The sequence below is a fragment of the Vespula vulgaris genome, chromosome 2 (assembly GCF_905475345.1).
Source record: "Vespula vulgaris chromosome 2, iyVesVulg1.1, whole genome shotgun sequence".
NCBI classification, from domain to species: domain Eukaryota; kingdom Metazoa; phylum Arthropoda; class Insecta; order Hymenoptera; family Vespidae; genus Vespula; species Vespula vulgaris.
This window is the reverse complement of record NC_066587.1, coordinates 307,741-324,191: the sequence shown is the minus strand read 5'-3', so window position 1 is coordinate 324,191 and position 16,451 is coordinate 307,741. Positions and strand designations below refer to the sequence as shown.

General features: G+C 41.0%; 4 protein-coding genes across 17 annotated transcripts; 2 read left to right on the top strand and 2 right to left on the bottom strand.

Moving 5' to 3' along the window:
* The first annotated feature begins 21 nt into the window (after nucleotides 1–21).
* Nucleotides 22–1,974, top strand: LOC127061685 (gastrulation defective protein 1 homolog). Its single transcript, XM_050988923.1, has one exon. The coding sequence runs from the start codon at nucleotides 159–161 to the stop codon at nucleotides 1,737–1,739; it is 1,581 nt and encodes a 526-aa protein (XP_050844880.1). The 5' UTR covers nucleotides 22–158; the 3' UTR covers nucleotides 1,740–1,974.
* Nucleotides 1,975–2,046: 72 nt separating this feature from the next.
* LOC127061710 (dihydrofolate reductase) lies at nucleotides 2,047–3,123 on the top strand. The gene is made up of 5 exons (XM_050988984.1): nucleotides 2,047–2,238; nucleotides 2,316–2,471; nucleotides 2,543–2,666; nucleotides 2,742–2,851; nucleotides 2,909–3,123. Exons 1-5 carry the CDS (start codon nucleotides 2,156–2,158, stop codon nucleotides 2,982–2,984), a joined length of 549 nt encoding a protein of 182 aa, XP_050844941.1. The 5' UTR covers nucleotides 2,047–2,155; the 3' UTR covers nucleotides 2,985–3,123.
* Nucleotides 3,037–3,913, bottom strand: LOC127061711 (adenosine 5'-monophosphoramidase HINT1). The gene is made up of 2 exons (XM_050988985.1): nucleotides 3,637–3,913; nucleotides 3,037–3,509 (listed from the first exon to the last, which is right to left on the bottom strand). Exons 1-2 carry the CDS (start codon nucleotides 3,829–3,831, stop codon nucleotides 3,240–3,242), a joined length of 465 nt encoding a protein of 154 aa, XP_050844942.1. The 5' UTR covers nucleotides 3,832–3,913; the 3' UTR covers nucleotides 3,037–3,239.
* A 176-nt stretch (nucleotides 3,914–4,089) lies between these two features.
* LOC127061683 (cyclin-dependent kinase 4-like) lies at nucleotides 4,090–15,898 on the bottom strand. 14 transcript variants are annotated; one of them, XM_050988909.1, is made up of 9 exons: nucleotides 10,682–12,223; nucleotides 10,321–10,444; nucleotides 9,873–10,155; nucleotides 7,450–7,830; nucleotides 6,376–6,759; nucleotides 5,901–6,277; nucleotides 5,480–5,824; nucleotides 5,230–5,390; nucleotides 4,090–5,141 (listed from the first exon to the last, which is right to left on the bottom strand). In XM_050988909.1, exons 4-9 carry the CDS (start codon nucleotides 7,538–7,540, stop codon nucleotides 4,922–4,924), a joined length of 1,578 nt encoding a protein of 525 aa, XP_050844866.1. In that variant the 5' UTR covers nucleotides 7,541–7,830; nucleotides 9,873–10,155; nucleotides 10,321–10,444; nucleotides 10,682–12,223; the 3' UTR covers nucleotides 4,090–4,921. The 14 variants fall into 14 exon arrangements, with proteins under 14 accessions (XP_050844866.1, XP_050844869.1, XP_050844865.1 ...); XM_050988912.1 differs by lacking the exon at nucleotides 10,321–10,444; XM_050988908.1 differs by lacking the exons at nucleotides 7,450–7,830; nucleotides 9,873–10,155; nucleotides 10,321–10,444; nucleotides 10,682–12,223 and adding exons at nucleotides 8,742–8,794; nucleotides 12,285–12,366.
* Between the last annotated feature and the right edge of the window lie 553 nt (nucleotides 15,899–16,451).

Genomic DNA, 16,451 nt, shown 5'->3' with positions numbered 1-16,451 from the left:
TAGAGTCGTACGAATATCGTATTTTCCACTCTTCGTAAACGCGTCCAAGCATAGTTTCGTTGTATATTCTCACGCGTCGATATCCTTACGCGTTTGGCACGATTAAGGAAAGAGACGAATACGTTTTCGACTTTGCGATCTCATTTTCGAAAGAAAAGATGAGTAAGATGGCCAACGATTCTCAAATACTCTCTTCCAAAAATATTATTGACGGTAGGAAGGTAGAAGAGGACGAAGAGGAAGAGGAAGACGATGAATCCGAAACAGAGGAAATGTCGTTGAAAGAGAAAATTCCTTGCACTCACGAGGTAACGATGACGCATGGTACGAAGGCGGTAATCGCTATTGCTGCAGATCCATCCGGAGCACGTCTTGCATCGGGATCGATCGATTACGACGTCTGTTTCTGGGACTTCGCTGGTATGGATTCGTCCATGCGAAGTTTCAGAACCCTGCAACCTTGTGAAAATCATCCAATAAAATGTTTACAATACTCTACGACCGGAGATGTGATACTAGTTATATCAGGAGCGGCACAAGCCAAAGTATTGGACAGGGATGGCTTTGAGAAATGCGAAACTGTAAAAGGCGATCAATACATAACGGACATGGCACGTACAAAGGGTCACACCGCAGGCCTGAATTCTGGGTGTTGGCATCCGTTTACCAAAGAGGAATATTTGACTTGCTCGCAAGACAGCACTTGTAGAATTTGGCTGTTACATAGACCGCGTGGTCATAAGAACGTTATCAAATGCAGAGCACAAAACGGCGTCAAAACGATTCCAACTACTTGTAGCTACAGCCGAGAGGGAACCGTAGTAGCATGCGGATGTATAGACGGTTCTATACAAATGTGGGATCATAGAAAAAATTTTGTAAATCCCTCGTTGACGTTGAGAAACGCCCATGGCTCTAACAACGAGATATCCAGCTTAAGTTTTTCTTATCTTGGACATACTTTGGCAACGAGAAGTTGCGACGACACGTTGAAATTGTGGGACTTGAGGTCATTTAAAGTTCCCATATTCGAAGTAAAAGATTTATTTTCGAGATACGAAACAACGGACTGTATGTTTAGTCCGGACGATTCTATGATAGTTACCGGAGAATCTCTAAAAAAAGGTCAAGATATGGGTAAAATTCTATTCTACGATACCAAAACGTTTGAGCTTGTAAACGAAATACCGGTAACCAATTCCCACGTTATTAAAACTTTGTGGCATCCAAAATTAAATCAACTATTCGTTGGTTGCGGAAATGGAATTGTTAAAGTATATTACGATATCAACAGAAGCATGAGAGGGGCGAAGTTATGCGTCGTCAAATCTCACTTCAAACACAAACATATGGAAGTAATGTCTACTCAACAAATTATAACGCCGCACGCGTTACCCTTGTTTAGACAAGACAGACCTAAATCCGTCAGAAAACAAATGGAGAAGGATCGTCTCGATCCTGTGAAATCGCGACGTCCAGACTTGCCAATTACTTCCGGCCAAGGTGGAAGAGTAGCTTCCTCCGGTGGAACCTTAAGTTCTTACGTTATTCGTAATCTTGGACTCAGTAAAAGAATAGAGGACGATCAGGATCCTAGAGAGGCAATTTTGAAGTACGCGAAAGAAGCAGAGGAAAATCCATACTGGATAGCACCGGCATATAAGAAGACGCAACCGAAAACTATTTTCCAGACCGACGAACAAGATAGCGGCCCGAGTACCAAAAAACAGAAGACATAAATAGATTTTAATTGAAATAGAATATTTTGTAAATATAAGGAAAAAAAAAACTAATTTAAGATACGTGTAGATACGTCCTGCGTTATGCGTAAAGCATAATTGAACGTTGTTTTATAATATACTGTATTATTTATCTTTTCGTTAAAGAAAAAATATTGTTATTATAAAAATATGTATAGAACGTTGTTTCAAACGTGTAATGTGACGTGATTAAAATTAAACTACTTAAATCGAATTTTTGTTAATTTTTTCAAACTAGTTAGCAGTCATTTAGTACCATCTGGCGACAGGAAACAGAAACTTGCTTTTTTCAGGCAGACCTTGGGCAACACGTGTGCGAGAGCTATGATCCATAAGCCATCTTGTGCGACTGCGTTGCATTTGAATGTTTTCACGAGTTTTCTTTTCGGTTCGAGATGCATTTAAAATTGTACGTAATAGCAGCGGTATGCGAAGACTTGGGTATCGGTATGAATGGAAATTTGCCGTGGAATTTGAAGTAAGTTTTATTCTGATATATGCGATTCGTCGCTTCGTCGGATATAACGTTGTCTAATCGCGATATCTCACACATAGGACTGAAATGGCATTTTTTACACGCATGACGTCAAAGACGAGTAATGAAAAGAAAAAAAACGTGGTACTAATGGGTAGAAAAACCTGGGATTCTATACCGCCAAAATATAAACCCTTGCGGGATCGTATCAACGTGGTTTTGACGAGACAATCTCTGTAATCATTTAAAACACGATTTTCTAAATAGCCGCGTCGAAGAACTTATATCGTTAAACCGATTTTTGTAGAAACTTTGGTAGCGGAACGATTCCCTGCAAAAATATTTCAGACGCACTCGACGTTATATCTCGACCACCCTTGTGCGAGGAAGTGGAAAAAATATGGGTCATAGGAGGAAGTTCCGTTTATAAAGTACGTTCGTATTGCGATGGTCGTTCGAGTAATATCTTTCTCCCCGATATCCCTCCTGCTATATCTTGATTTCAGGAGGTCTTAGAATTACCAAATTTTTATCGTTTGTATCTCACGAGAATAAAGAAACGTTTCGATTGCGACACATTTTTCCCAGAACTTTCGACCGATCTCGTACCAGTCAAGTAAGTTTCGCCAATTCCTTTAACGTATCGCGAAATAATGATTGCGATCGTTTTTAGGGATCCCAATGTACCGGATGGAATTCAGGAGGAAAATGGAATTCGGTTCGAGTACACGGTTTACGAGAGGAAATGAAATAAAAGTTTGTATTTTGTGTAAACCGATGAATGAACGAAAAACATTGGTATACGTACTATCGTTTTTAATGAAATCTGATGTATCGAAAATTACAAAGAAAAGAAAAAAGAAAAGCCTATGTTATCACACATATAAACCATTTACGGCGTCAATGCGTATTTCATAACCTCAACCTTTTATTAACATTCGAAAGAGAAACACGATGTACATGAATTTCGAATCGTGCGAAATAAGATTAGATCGTATAACTCGTTAACCCGGAGGCCACTGCATCTGCCTACCACCGAGTACATGCAGGTGCAGATGAAAGACCGATTGCGCACCGTCTTTTCCGTCATTGATTACCAAACGAAAACCATTATCCAAACCTTCTTGTTTCGCCACTTTTTGAGCTACCAACATCAAATGGCCCAGCAAAGCTTCATCCTCGTTGTCCGCTTTTGACAATTGTGAAATCGGTTTTCTTGGGATTACCAAGAAGTGTACGGGAGCTTGGGCGTTGATATCTTTAAATGCGACACACTGATCAAAAAACAAAGCAATTAATCATGCTGAATCGTCGATAAACTAACCTGGTAAAGATGCTTGCAGAATGATATACATAGATGACAAATATACGCATTCTCTTTACTAATTATTAATAGCTCACCTTATCGTCTTCGTAAATAAAGTTGCATGGTAGTTCTTTACGCAATATTTTCCCAAATATAGTATCGCCGCCGGGAGTAGCGACTCGTGCTTTTTCCACCTCGGTCGCCATTTTTCTTTTGTACAAGCTCTTTGATATATTGCCACTCGAAGATACGATCCGTCTGAACGGAATCGATGAAAAATTTAAGAACATTTTCGAAGAAATCGAAATTTAACCGATCTTTATTAACGAGGAAATTAACGTCATTTAGAGATATCGTTTTAAGTTTAAAGTCCCTCGTGTTTATCACCAACCTTGGGAATAGAAAATCATGGTAGACTTAAAACGTGGCGCGAAGTTTGATTTATACCCAATATGTTACAGAAATGAACTTGAAGTTTCGACTTTTTTTCTTTTTTAATATTGAACGATCAAACGATTATACGATGGAAATAAATGTCGGTAGAGCTATTTTAATAATTTACAAAACTATAAAATGATTTTATTCTATTATACAGTCTTTTTAACTTTTGTAATAATACATTATAATATCTTATATCTTAGGTGTACGTAACACATATACATATAAATATATACCGCTGATTTGTATACGTTAATAACTAATATCTTACATAAAATACAATCTTAGTGTTAATATATCCAACTACCTATTTATATTACAAGATATGGCAGTGTCTTTTCTGGTTTCCTATGAAAGATCCTAAATCTTTCAATGATTCTAATAGGTCAAACGGCCCCAGTCTTATAAAAGTTATCCTACTATAACATGTGTGTGTGTGTGCGTGCGCGCGTGTTGCGTTTAAGTATATGATTCAATTAAACGAATCTAAATACTATTAGTTCATAACTAATTAATTTATGCGTAGCAGAAGTTTAGGAAAATTTGTCACTTCATAGAAAATACAAAAGTAGCATGGTCTTTGTGTTTTTAGAAAATATCGTAATTCTTAAACGTTAATTACGAATTATTTTAAAATACCTTTTTTTAAATACTATACGTTATTACTATTATATACCTAAATTGGTATATAAAAGATAGATTAAAATAATATATAACTAAGCTCAAGTCTTGGGTATATCTTGTACAATTACTTAAACGTCTTACATAATATAATGTGGTTGAAAATGATATTGTTACAACCTAAAAAATGATAATTATAATATCCAAAATTTTTCTATACCTATATATAATTTTGGATATTATCGTATAAATTACATTTCCTAAAAATAATTCCATCAGTCTAAACATACTTTTTCAATTTGATAAACAATAAAAAAGCGATTACGTGTCGTTTTCATTGAAGTATTTGTGCTCTAAAGCCTGAGTAGCAGTCAAACGGACGTGGGGATCGAACATAAGTAAAGATTGGATAAGATCCAATCCGTCGTCATCGAGATTAGGTATAACATCACTTAAAGGCTTTGGTTGTCTATCAGGGAAAGCACTCCAACTAAGCGACACGTTTTTCGGCCATTCTACCTCCGATGGTGTACCGATAATTCTAAAATATATATAATTGTAGTATAAAATATATATAATTGCGTCCATAAGTCGTATCATAATAAAGTAATAATTATAATTAAGCTTACCGAAAAATCCTATCCAATTGGTCTCCTTCGCTGGTGCCTGGAAATAATGGTTTCAACCTACTAAGCTCAGCTAGAATGCAACCGACTGACCATGTATCTACGGGAGTTGCGTAAGAGCAACCTAACAACACTTCTGGCGCTCGATACCATTGAGTTACAACCTAAACGATATGAAATAAATAGTGAATTAGTCGTTCGACTACGACGAATGGCTACAACGAAGATATATAGAAAGACATGTTTAAATTACCACAGAAGTCAATCTCATTTCGAAGTCATATGTTCTGGCTAAACCAAAATCTGCGATCTTTATTCTTCCTTCCCTCGTGACTAATAAATTTTGCGGCTTTAAATCCCTGTGTATAATCCTGTGACTGTGAAGAAACTGAACACCGGACAGGATCTCCTTGGACATCTGTTTTACAAGATGCGCTGCCATGCCTGCCTCTGGGCAGGATGATAAATAAGATGCCAAATCTTGTTCCACATGTTCGAAGACTAACCAAAGAGTTAATCCTTGATTCAATCTGTCAGATCTTTCGTCGCTGGAAGGCAACCGATGATAATTGCCCTGACATACGTCTAATAATCTGACCTGATTTTAAGAGATATTTGCATGAGTATTAATAAAATAATTTAAATAAGAAGCGGCAAATTATTGAAGTACTTACGATATGTGGATGTTCGAATCTTTCAAGCTGTTTTAACGTGGCTATCTCCCTTAAAGTACTAGTAGGTAACCCATCTTCCGTCAATGGTACTCTAACTTTTTTAAGCGCAACTACTTGACCGCTGGTTAAATCTTTCGCTTTATAAACGGTACCGTAAGCACCGTTGCCGATATAAGATAATTCCTCGTACGACGCATGTTCCCCCATTAAGGATGTATGTATATCTACTGCGGAATCCAATTCGGTGGTTTTCATGTCAAAAGTGGACGTTCCTTGATGGGTATGCTTTTCTTCAGACTTTAGAACAACGCCGTGACTTTTCCAGGACGGTCCTGGGATTACTTCATCTACCGGTGATTCCGTTGCACTAACTGTCACTAGAATTATTTTTGTACGTACAATACAACTGACGTATAAAATATATGCGAGACTTACAAAAAAAAAGAAAAAAAAAAAAAAGAGAACTATTCTCTACCTTCAGAAAGATTAATTTCTTCTTCGACGTCTTTTGGCGTTTCTGCAAACTTTACTATTTCCTTTTCAACGTTTTGTGACTCTTGTGACAATTTCTTTAGTCCTTCTTCAAGGTCACGTCGTGTTTCGGTAGCACATATCTTTCCTTCGAGGTCCTTTGGCGATTCAGAGACACGTTCTTCTTCGTTTGGCGTTGAAGTTATCCTTTCGCTACTTTCTAACTCCTTTTCCACATTATCTTCCTCATCAACCGTGACGTAAGACGCAACCTCTTGAGGTAGTTCCGATAGTTTGAGTTTTTTCGAATGCGGAGATGAGAGATCCGGTCCGAGCTCAGAGCTCGGACGTCGAGATCTTCCAGCCATCACCACATTTCGGCTATGTTCTGAAACATCAACAATATATTTAATTCATTTGATGTCCTTCTCGAGTATCATTGTTAAAGACAACCCTTTCGTACGTACTACCGTTTATATTTGAAAATTTATAAAGGAGGAAAAAAAAAAGAGAAAAAAGAAAAAGAAAACAAAGCAAACAGGCAAATATTAATTCCCGTCCTGTCTTTCCTGATTAAGACCTGGAAGGAGCGAAGGCGATTAGAAACGAAATACGTCGGAGAAAAAAAAAGAAAGAAAGAACGAACGAACGAACGAACGAACGAACGAACGAACGAATGAAAGAAAAAAAGAAAGAAAGAACGAAAGAAAGCAAGAAAGAAAGGAAGGAAGGAAGGAAGGAAGGAAGGAAGGAAGAAGCACACTTGCGTGCTGGTGATATAGTAGCTTCTTTTCGACGGGAAGGTAAATATAGTTTTCTAGAAGTCTTTCAATGAAAATTCTTCCTCTCTCTCTCTCTTTCGGTCTAAGCGGTGGAAATGACGTTCGCATATACGTATATGTATATATAGAAGGAGAGAGAAAAAGTACGTATATGTATATGTACGTTGGCATACACCGTCTGCTTCGTGACATCTGCACCGACACCTGCGTTCGTATAATGGGAGACCCTCGTCGCCCTTCACCGCCTTTCCGAAACATCTTGTAAACGTAATGAAGCCCTTATATATCGTACGAACCTTGAATGTAGTAGTGACGATAGTGGTGGTAGTAGTACTCCTCTAATAACATCCGCCACAAATTATTCTGATCGTCGTGCGTTGAAGACATATCAAATTCAAGGCGTTACTTAATTTCGAAAGAGCCAACTTTTTCACCCGAAGTACAGCTCTTCTTTTTTTATTTCTTTTTTTTTCTATCGAAGTTATGACGCTTACGCGAAAACAACAACTTATTTTCGAGATGCACCATCTACGAGCAATCTTTGTAATTGAAAATCGTCCTTCAAGAAACTTCAATGTTTTTGAAAAACCGGGAAGACCAGTAATCGCACGTTCGTTCGTTTTACTCCAAAGTTCAAATAGTACTAAGTCCATTGTCAGAAGACAGTCCTTATATTCCTGCAGGTAACATATTTTCAAGGGTGGGGGTTGGTTTTTTCAAAATCAAACAATAGAAGTTGTTCAACTTTGGAAAAACCCAAAGTCCGAATAGATATGAAAGAAAGGACCCGAACGGAGTCGTTAGACCGACATTTGGGACTCGAAATAATTTTTACTGCAATTATCCGGCTTAAAATACGTCCAGGTACATCGAGACCCGGCTTACAACAAAATTTGAGATTGTTGGTAGGTAATATATTGAAATATTGAAAGAAAGATCGTAAGGTTAACGCGACGAAATTTCAATGGAGCCAAACGACGAGGAAGATATACGAGGAGTTTTAGGAAAAAGTAATTTTTCATTTGGTATGCGACAACGTGCGATAAGAACGAGAAGAGATAGAATATAACTTTTCTCTCAAGGGTCGAGAGAAGTAATAAAGATGGACGAGGATGGTAAATATTTTGTGTTATAGAGATAGGAAGAAAAGAGAGAAAAAAGAGAAAGTTAGCGTCCCGGCACGGAAACGTAATAAAAGTTTCGGAGGAATGTTATCGCTTCTCAGTTTTTATTTTCTTTCTTTTCGTAACAAAGATGTACGTACGTACGTACGTACGATGTATGCGTGTATGTATGTATGTAGATTCATTGAGCGTCCTCGGCGAAGAAGTGATTTATTAATGAAAAGCATCGGAACGAGCGGAAGGGAAGGCGTCGTACGCGCCACTACGATTACGATACAATGTTGCAACGAGATTGGGAGTGAGAAGGCTTGCGGCCGAGTTTGTCCGCTCGGCTCGATTAAATATTTTTATCGGCTTCCTCTCGCGATAAAGAATGGAGGACAAAAAAAAAGAAACAGAGGGAGGGACGTAAGCGAGTCGTAATAATCGAAAACAAAAGAAAAGAAAAAAAATAAAAAACTCACTAGCGGTGATATCTTCGACGAGATCCTGATCACGACTCTCAATGACTCTGCTTCTGCTCGGCACGAAAATGCAGGCGCAGAGGGAAAAAAGGCGTTACAAGAGAAAAAACGTGCAACAATCTCGAAAAAAAGGAAGAAGTAGAAGAAGACGAAGTGGGGATAGCGCCTTCTGAGAAGTATCCGGGCATCCGGGACTTTTTTTCGTTGGAGTGTGTGTGAGAGAGAGAGAGAGACAGAGAGAGGACAGAGAAAAGAAGCAGTGGGAGGACGACAGGAGAGCGAGAGGGAAGGAGGAAGGGTGTTTGAAAGGAGGGAGAGAGAAAAGAACGGAAAGGTCTATGAAACTAAAGAGAAGCATCCTTACATCGGCGGCGAAGCTAGCGAGTTTGTGTATGTAGAAGTATGCCTTTTCACGTGGCATTATCTCGACATCGGCTTCTTGGAAAACGGGGTCGTTTCGATGTTCCACGTCAACGAGGAAGAATCACTCGGGAAAGTTAATGGGAGGAAGGAAAATACGTATACATAAGAAGATAAATTTTTGTCCACCGTCGATGTACAGCGATCGAAGGAAATGGCGTCTTTTAAATACTCCCTTTTCTCTCTCTTTTTCTAACCCTTTTTTATCATTTCCTACGCTACAAAAATATGGAAATTTTTGTAGCACGTATATACATATACATACATACATACATACATACATACATACATACATACATACATACATACATACATACATACATATATATATATATGTGCGCACGTAAACGTATCTAGGATCCATGTATTTACTCCTATGGTTCCCTCGACGCCATTTTCTATCGACCTCTCGAAAGAAAAAGGGAAATATAAACGGAGATGTAAAGTAAGAGGAGCGTCGATAACCGTGACAAACTAAACGTTGGAAAGTTGCGCAACGAGGCTACTTGGTATCTCGAGTGGCAGGGTACACGAGGAACTACGTTTACGATAAACGACGTTCCGTTTTTGCTTTTCTTTTTCTTTTTCTTTCTCTCTTTCTTTTATTCCCGATCAAAAGTCGATCGTTCTTACGTTACGACCCATTGTTCGTCGAACGTCGATCGTTCGAGTGAGAAAGATTGCATCACTACGAAGCGAAAGGTTGCTTACCTCTGGTTGACTCGTGCAACGTTCGATTGATAAAATCACTTTATACGTGCATGCGTACGTACGTACATATATATATGCATATATACATATATACACATATATACGTATAATGTCATATACATACGTATATGTGTAACGAGGAGCTGTTCGGTCACTCGTACGACCGATCGAGGAAACGAATTTCCCGCCAACGCGTTCGAATCTCGCGCGTTTTATCGATAGTCAAAGATTTATCTATCTACTTGAATGCACGATCACCGGAGTAACGCGCGTTATGTACAACCTGAAAAAATACCGGAACGATGAATGAGAGAAAAATAGATAACGCAGAGACATTGGATACGCTTGCTATCGTATCGAGCGATAATTATATAGTCGAAAAGGCGAAGAGAGACTACGAATAACGTCGTTTGCTCTATGAGATCGAGTTCGGAGTTGGACTACCCACACAGTTACGAGCGCTCGCGTGCACGTTCACGTACACCGAAATTCGTAGTGTTATCAAAACAAAAGCCGTTCACCGTAGACTCTCTCTCTCTCCCTCCCCCTTCCCATCCTCCGCTCCCAAGCATCTACCAGAGAGACAAATAAGATTTGTATCGTTAATGAGTACACATATGCATACTCGCGACAATTTGTGCAAATTTTCACATCCCATCGGCATAATCTCCTACGTGATAATTAAGTTAAATAGTGGCAAAGTCGATGACAACGATAGAATCTTTGACAAAGAAAAAAAAAAAAACCTGCGAAATCCTTTGACGATGAGACTAAAATGTAGAACAAAGATTCCCCATTATGATCCTTACCGACGATATTACATTCTCCTTCTAGGTCCGTAAGCTCGAAGGAAGTATACCGGAAGAATGGACGATATGTGCGATTACGTTCGATTAATTTCGTCTCACACTTGAATCTTGATCGGTTTCATCGGCTCGAATATTTCGGTGATTGGCCAAGGGTCGCGTATATCTGCATTTGATGTCTTATCCCTTTATCGGGTGATCGTAACATTCCAAAGCGTTTGCTCTATTACCGACACGCGAACGACGAAACGTTATCATCGAAGAACGATAATCAAGGAATGAAAAATGGCGTCGACGTAGAATCTCTCGGGCGGGAATTTTGAAAAGGAGAAAAAAGAAACTTTGCTCCGGAATATTTTCTTTTATCCGAATGCCACGCATATATTTTCGTATGTACACGCGCGCATACACACACAGACACACGTCCGACCGGCGATGTTGCTGTAACAAGGCCGGTACTCCAAAGTGCTCGTCTCCCACGAAAGACCTTCGTCGGCGGTCTCCCGGGTAAGTACGAAGAGGGGACGAAAGGGCGAAACTAGGCAACTCAGACGCGACGAAACGAGCGCAGCGTTCCACCGGAAACGGTATCGTCTCGCTATCGAGAGACGACGAAATTAAAGCCAAAGGTGAGATTCGGATATGGTTTAAAGATCCGGGAACGAGAGCAACGCGACGTAATCCCGGACGACAGAGACACGAGGGAACACGTTTTTCTATGCGTCGACAACATTTTTCAACTTCTCCAGAACTCCTCCGAGATGATACTGTTCCTTCCAAATAACAGAGAGAGAGAGAGAGAGAGAGAGAGATGGAGAGGGTATAACGTTTACGAAAACAACTTGAGAATAACTTGAAAGTATGAAACGACGATAAAAATAACTTTCTTATTTTCCTATTACACTCGATAATAAAAGCAGAAGCACTAAGTTTTTACGTCGCGAAAACGAGAGAGCGATAGAGCGAGAGAGCGAGAGAGAGAGAGAGCGAGCAGCCGGCCATGGGCCGGCCGCGTGCTCGACGGGACGTCGAACTCGACACTACGCCACCGGTTTTCGCGATCGACTTTATAAGAAGAAGCCATGCATGACTGTCGCGAATCAGATGAGAAAGAGGAACGCGTGGTTCGTGGAAACGATCTAGTCTCTAGTCGCGTCATCTTCGAATAAGAGAGAGAGAGAGAGAGAGAGAGAGAGAGAAAGGGAGAATGATTCACGTCGAGCGATCAGCTGGCACGCTATCGTGCTTTCTCGTGCGTCGAACTTTTCTTAGAACGATCGGCTCGTCGTTCTATCAAAATTCAAAAACGAGAGAAAAAAATACGACGAATAATGTATGGTACACACGCGCGCACACACGCACACACATACACGCACGCAAGTTAAAGGAGGCATTTCTCACCGCCTTTTATTATCCACCGTCATTCCCTTCGACCTTTCGACTCGCGTTCGTCGAACGATCGAGCTTCCTAGGATCGTTAATGGCAATACTTTAATACTTACTACAGAAGAAGATGTACGTACGAGAGAAAAAGAGAGAAAAATAGTTGAATAGATAGATAGATAGAGAAATAGATAGATAAATAGATAGATAGACATGCACGTACACACGGATCAGACGTAGAACCTTTGACACTTCACCGTACACACGATCGTGCATAGGATTCCGCGTTGATCTCTGTTGCTAGATCTTACTTGATAGATCGTGAAAACTCTCAACGTAACGACGAAGACGGAGACGGAGACGGAGACGAAGCGAAGACGAAGATGAAGACGACTCGATAGTATACAAGTAAAGAGCTTTGCGAGACGAGGACGACGTTCCTACCGAGGGCGGAGCACGAATGGGAGGAAGTGGGGGAAGAGGACCGATGTGTTCGTCTCGGGCCCGTAGAAGGTGCTTCGGCTTGAACGTTAAGGCTCGCTCTAAGGGCTTCTCTCGTCTTTCTATCCGATCACCGATCTTTCCTTCTTACAAAACATTTCCATAGATTTCACATTTTCTTACATCTTGGGAGGGACCGATTTCTATCAGGTATTCTATAAGAAACGCTAAAGAGAGAACGCTAGAGAGAGAACGAGAGAGAGAAAGAGAGATGAAAGAGTGTGTGTGAGAGAGAGAGAGAGAGAGAGAGAGAGAAGGGAATTCACCAGTCAACAAGCAAGCCACGTGTCTTTCTAATCCAAGAAGCTGCGTCCTTCTTACGTGGCTTCTACTGTTGTTTGCTGATCACGAAGAGCTGGACAACGCATCGACGAGTCTCGACGAATATTATATCCCGTGGCGCCAGTAAACGATGACGCTCTAAATGTCCTCCACTCGTTTCCACTTTCCTCCTTTTCCTCGTAGACGTCTCCTATCGTATTCTTTTCCACTCTATGCGATCAGCGTGTCGCTCGACGTCCCGAAACATGAATGGAATGCTTCCTTCGATTCGTTGTGTGCGAGAGAGAAAGAGAAAGAGTGAGTAAGAGAGATAGAGAGGAGAGGAGAGGAGAAGAGAGGAGGAGAAGGAAGTAGAAGACGAAGGAAAGACGGAGCACAGGAGAAGAAGAAGTAGAAGAAGAAGAAGAAGAAGAAGACGAAGACGACGACGAGTCTGGAATGGGTCGGAGAGGCTCCTCGGTCAGATCAGGGGCGGGGCTATCGATCGTAGGGCCCTTCCAAGGGCTTCCTCAAGGGCCTCTTCTATCGTCGCCATTGCTGATCGTATCGAGCTACATTTTCTTTTTTTTTTTCTTTCCTTTTTTTTCCACTCTTTTCCTCGCAAGAGCCACTCGAATTTCTGGCGTTAGGAAAGAGATAACGAGAGGAAATATTTCTAGTCGATCGAGTCTATTCTTAACGCGTGGCGCGTAATTTGAGGATGCTATAATTCAAACAACGACGACGACGACGACGACGACGACGACGACGATTCCAAGTTGTAGGAAATTCGTTATCGCGAAAGAACGAGGCGCGTGTATCATCTGCATACGATTGCTTAAGAATATCGGAGTAGAACCGTGGGAAAAGAGAAAGAGAGAAAGAAGGTTGGAGGGGTAGGGATAGGAGTAGGGAGAAGGAGAGAGAGAGAGAGAGATAGATTATCGTGGTGAATGAAAGAGGCAGGAGATATCCCGATTGTTATCATGGTGGAACGCAACGCTTATCGTTCCGAGGAGTGGACGTGCACGCCGTCACTGTCGAGAGGGACAAAGAAAAATTCTCTTCTCGCTCTCTCGCATCTGCCGGCAAAAGCGTAGGAAAAGAGAGGGAACGTTCCGTAGCCGGCTTCCAACGACGATTCCTTCGAATTTTCATTCCTCTCGTGTTTCTTCCCTTTTAGGGACCCGAGGGTCTCTCCAAAAGATTTTTTTTGAAACCGTATTTGTTCGAATCGAGCGGTACTAATACTTTTACGTTTACGTTTACGTTACGTTACGTTTCCTTTCCTTTCCATAAATCGCATCTATCATATCCTACTCGTATACGTACAGCCAAGGAAATTCCTCGTAACGCGACCTGCTGATTCATGGATTTATGGAACGGTGCTAAAACGCGGAGTTACGAATCCGATGACAAATTATTCGTTATCGTCGTGCGATGATTCGTTCGATGAATAGGAAAACCTCTCTCTCTCTCTCTCTCTCTCTTTCATTATTCGATGCTACTTTACAAGACTATGAAATATAAGCTTTCTGCGGTTCTAGCTGTTCTCGCTCGTTTAGAGCCTTGGGAAAATGATTTGAACGATTCGCAGGACGTAGGACGCAACGAATCGATCGGTATGCACGCATATACGTACGTTTGCTTTCGGAGACACGTCGGAAACGCGCACTCGCTTTCCCTTATCGGATTTGTGCTCTTCATCGTCAAAGAGAGTGAGAAAGAGAGGAGGGGCCGGGGGAGAATGGAAAGAAGAGAGATAGAAAAACAAGAGTATCGCCGATTCGCGAATGCATCGCAAACGAACCGCTAAAAATAATCCTGACCTTTTAGGCACCACCATAACCGTTCACATTAATCCGTACAACGAACCAGTTGTATGGACTTCCGTTTGGCACATCGAACGGAGTAGAACTTTCAAATCTATTGTACTTCCGTCCGACACTTTTCGTATCACTGGCACTTTCTTCTTGAAACGTATAGTTTTACGTTCGGCCAAACTCTCATCGCGTATATTTTCTATGATTCAGCGATCGTACGATCGAAACATCCATGTATATGGATACGAAAAATAAATGTTCGATAATTAATCTACAAATGTATAACCTATATCTCTCAATGATTCGTTCTCATTATTTCGTGTCGCGCCGTCAATGGGTATTTTCTCGCACGATTTCTCGCTCGTTCTCGAAGAAGCAAAGAGAAGAAGTTGCTGCGAGACGAGAGAGGAGGTTAGGACCGCCGGTCGGCGTCGAAGGGCCCCGAACCGTAGCCTCCTTTTGTGAGCATCAACTTCGGCATTGTGTCGAGCTCTGCGCGACTGCTTCGTCTCGTTCCTTTCCTCCCTTCTTTCGACGGCTTATGCGTTCCTACCTCCGGTTGCTGCTGCTGCTGCTGCTGCTGTTGCCGTTGCTGCTGCTGCTGCTGCTGCTGCTGCTGCGCTCGAGATACCTTCGACCTCGCCAAACTAGACGTCGGACTGGTTTCTGCCCAATTTAGTTGCCCTACCCCACTACCATCCTTCGCCATTGTTCGCTCCGCTTTGGAATGAAAATAGAGAACCGTACGTTCCGTGATCGAGTTGCATAGGAAAACATCATAACCTTCGAACTACTTTCTATCGCTTAGAACGATCGAGACCTTGCCTCTTTCCGACCTTTCAACGTTCTGTATACGCCTGTACGTATATACGTTAATACGTATCTTTTCCTTTTCAGCAAGTTTCCTTCTATCTTCCGCGAACGATCGAAATATTCTTACTTTTAATTATTAGAAATCGTATTCGTTGGGTTTACCTCGCTATGAATTACGTAGGAAGATTTCCGTAGAGAATTACGAGATATACGTATCGCTTTCGATCGCGTTCGTTTCTCGCACTCGGAGACTAAGATCTTTTTTTCTTTCAAACTTTTCTGTCGTTCTTTGAAACATTTCCTTCTCTAAAACTTCTTTCATAATTACGCGTAGCTTTGTGTCGCGTCGCCACCCTTTTGAATTAATATTTGATAATGTACGTCGAACGCGCGTCGCGTCGGTAACTCTGATTTCCTTACTCTTCCCTATCGACTGCAGGTATTATCGTCGTACGATCGCGACGTATCATCGATCTATTTTAAAGTTTTATTAAATCTTATATCCCGACGATTTTTAATGATCGCTCAATGATCTTATTCAAATTACATCGCTTTTATCGGCAGTCGTCCGCAGGTAGCCGGCGCTTTACCCTCGGTCGATAATCGCGGTTATCGACCTAATTACCTGTCGGTAAAAATATTCTTCGACTCGTACGATAAGTCACGCGACGGATGCAATAACGAGTTAAGAAAGTTTTCTACCCATAGATAACATTAGCGACTTCGATTGGCGCGATGTGGCGCGTTGCCTAAATCCAGGTGTTACGTTCGACGTTCGTACAGATAATTATAAAAAAAAAAAAATTGAAAAAGAGAATCGGTCAATCGATTGGATTGAAAAATACTGTTGTAGTCTTATTAATAAAGGAATTTATTATATTGCACGGAGCACTTCGCAGCAGCGTGCGAGATGCGCGATAAAATCAGATTTGTTGCTTTTCCTGAATATTTAATTATCGATTAATTACAGAGTCACTCTTCCTTGCATCCTT

Coding starts and splice junctions, on each gene's coding strand:
- LOC127061685 (XM_050988923.1), top strand. CDS start 159: ATGAGTAAGATGGCCAACGATTCTCAAATACTCTCTTCCAAAAATATT.
- LOC127061710 (XM_050988984.1), top strand. CDS start 2,156: ATGCATTTAAAATTGTACGTAATAGCAGCGGTATGCGAAGACTTGGGT. Junction 2,472..2,542: donor GTTTTGACGAGACAATCTCT/GTAATCATTTAA, acceptor CGATTTTTGTAG/AAACTTTGGTAGCGGAACGA. Junction 2,667..2,741: donor GAGGAAGTTCCGTTTATAAA/GTACGTTCGTAT, acceptor TCTTGATTTCAG/GAGGTCTTAGAATTACCAAA.
- LOC127061711 (XM_050988985.1), bottom strand. CDS start 3,831: ATGTTCTTAAATTTTTCATCGATTCCGTTCAGACGGATCGTATCTTCG. Junction 3,510..3,636: donor TTATTTACGAAGACGATAAG/GTGAGCTATTAA, acceptor TTTTTTGATCAG/TGTGTCGCATTTAAAGATAT.
- LOC127061683 (XM_050988908.1), bottom strand. CDS start 12,337: ATGCACGATCGTGTGTACGGTGAAGTGTCAAAGGTTCTACGTCTGATC. Junction 5,825..5,900: donor GATTCGAACATCCACATATC/GTAAGTACTTCA, acceptor TCTTAAAATCAG/GTCAGATTATTAGACGTATG. Junction 5,142..5,229: donor CAATTGGATAGGATTTTTCG/GTAAGCTTAATT, acceptor TATATATTTTAG/AATTATCGGTACACCATCGG.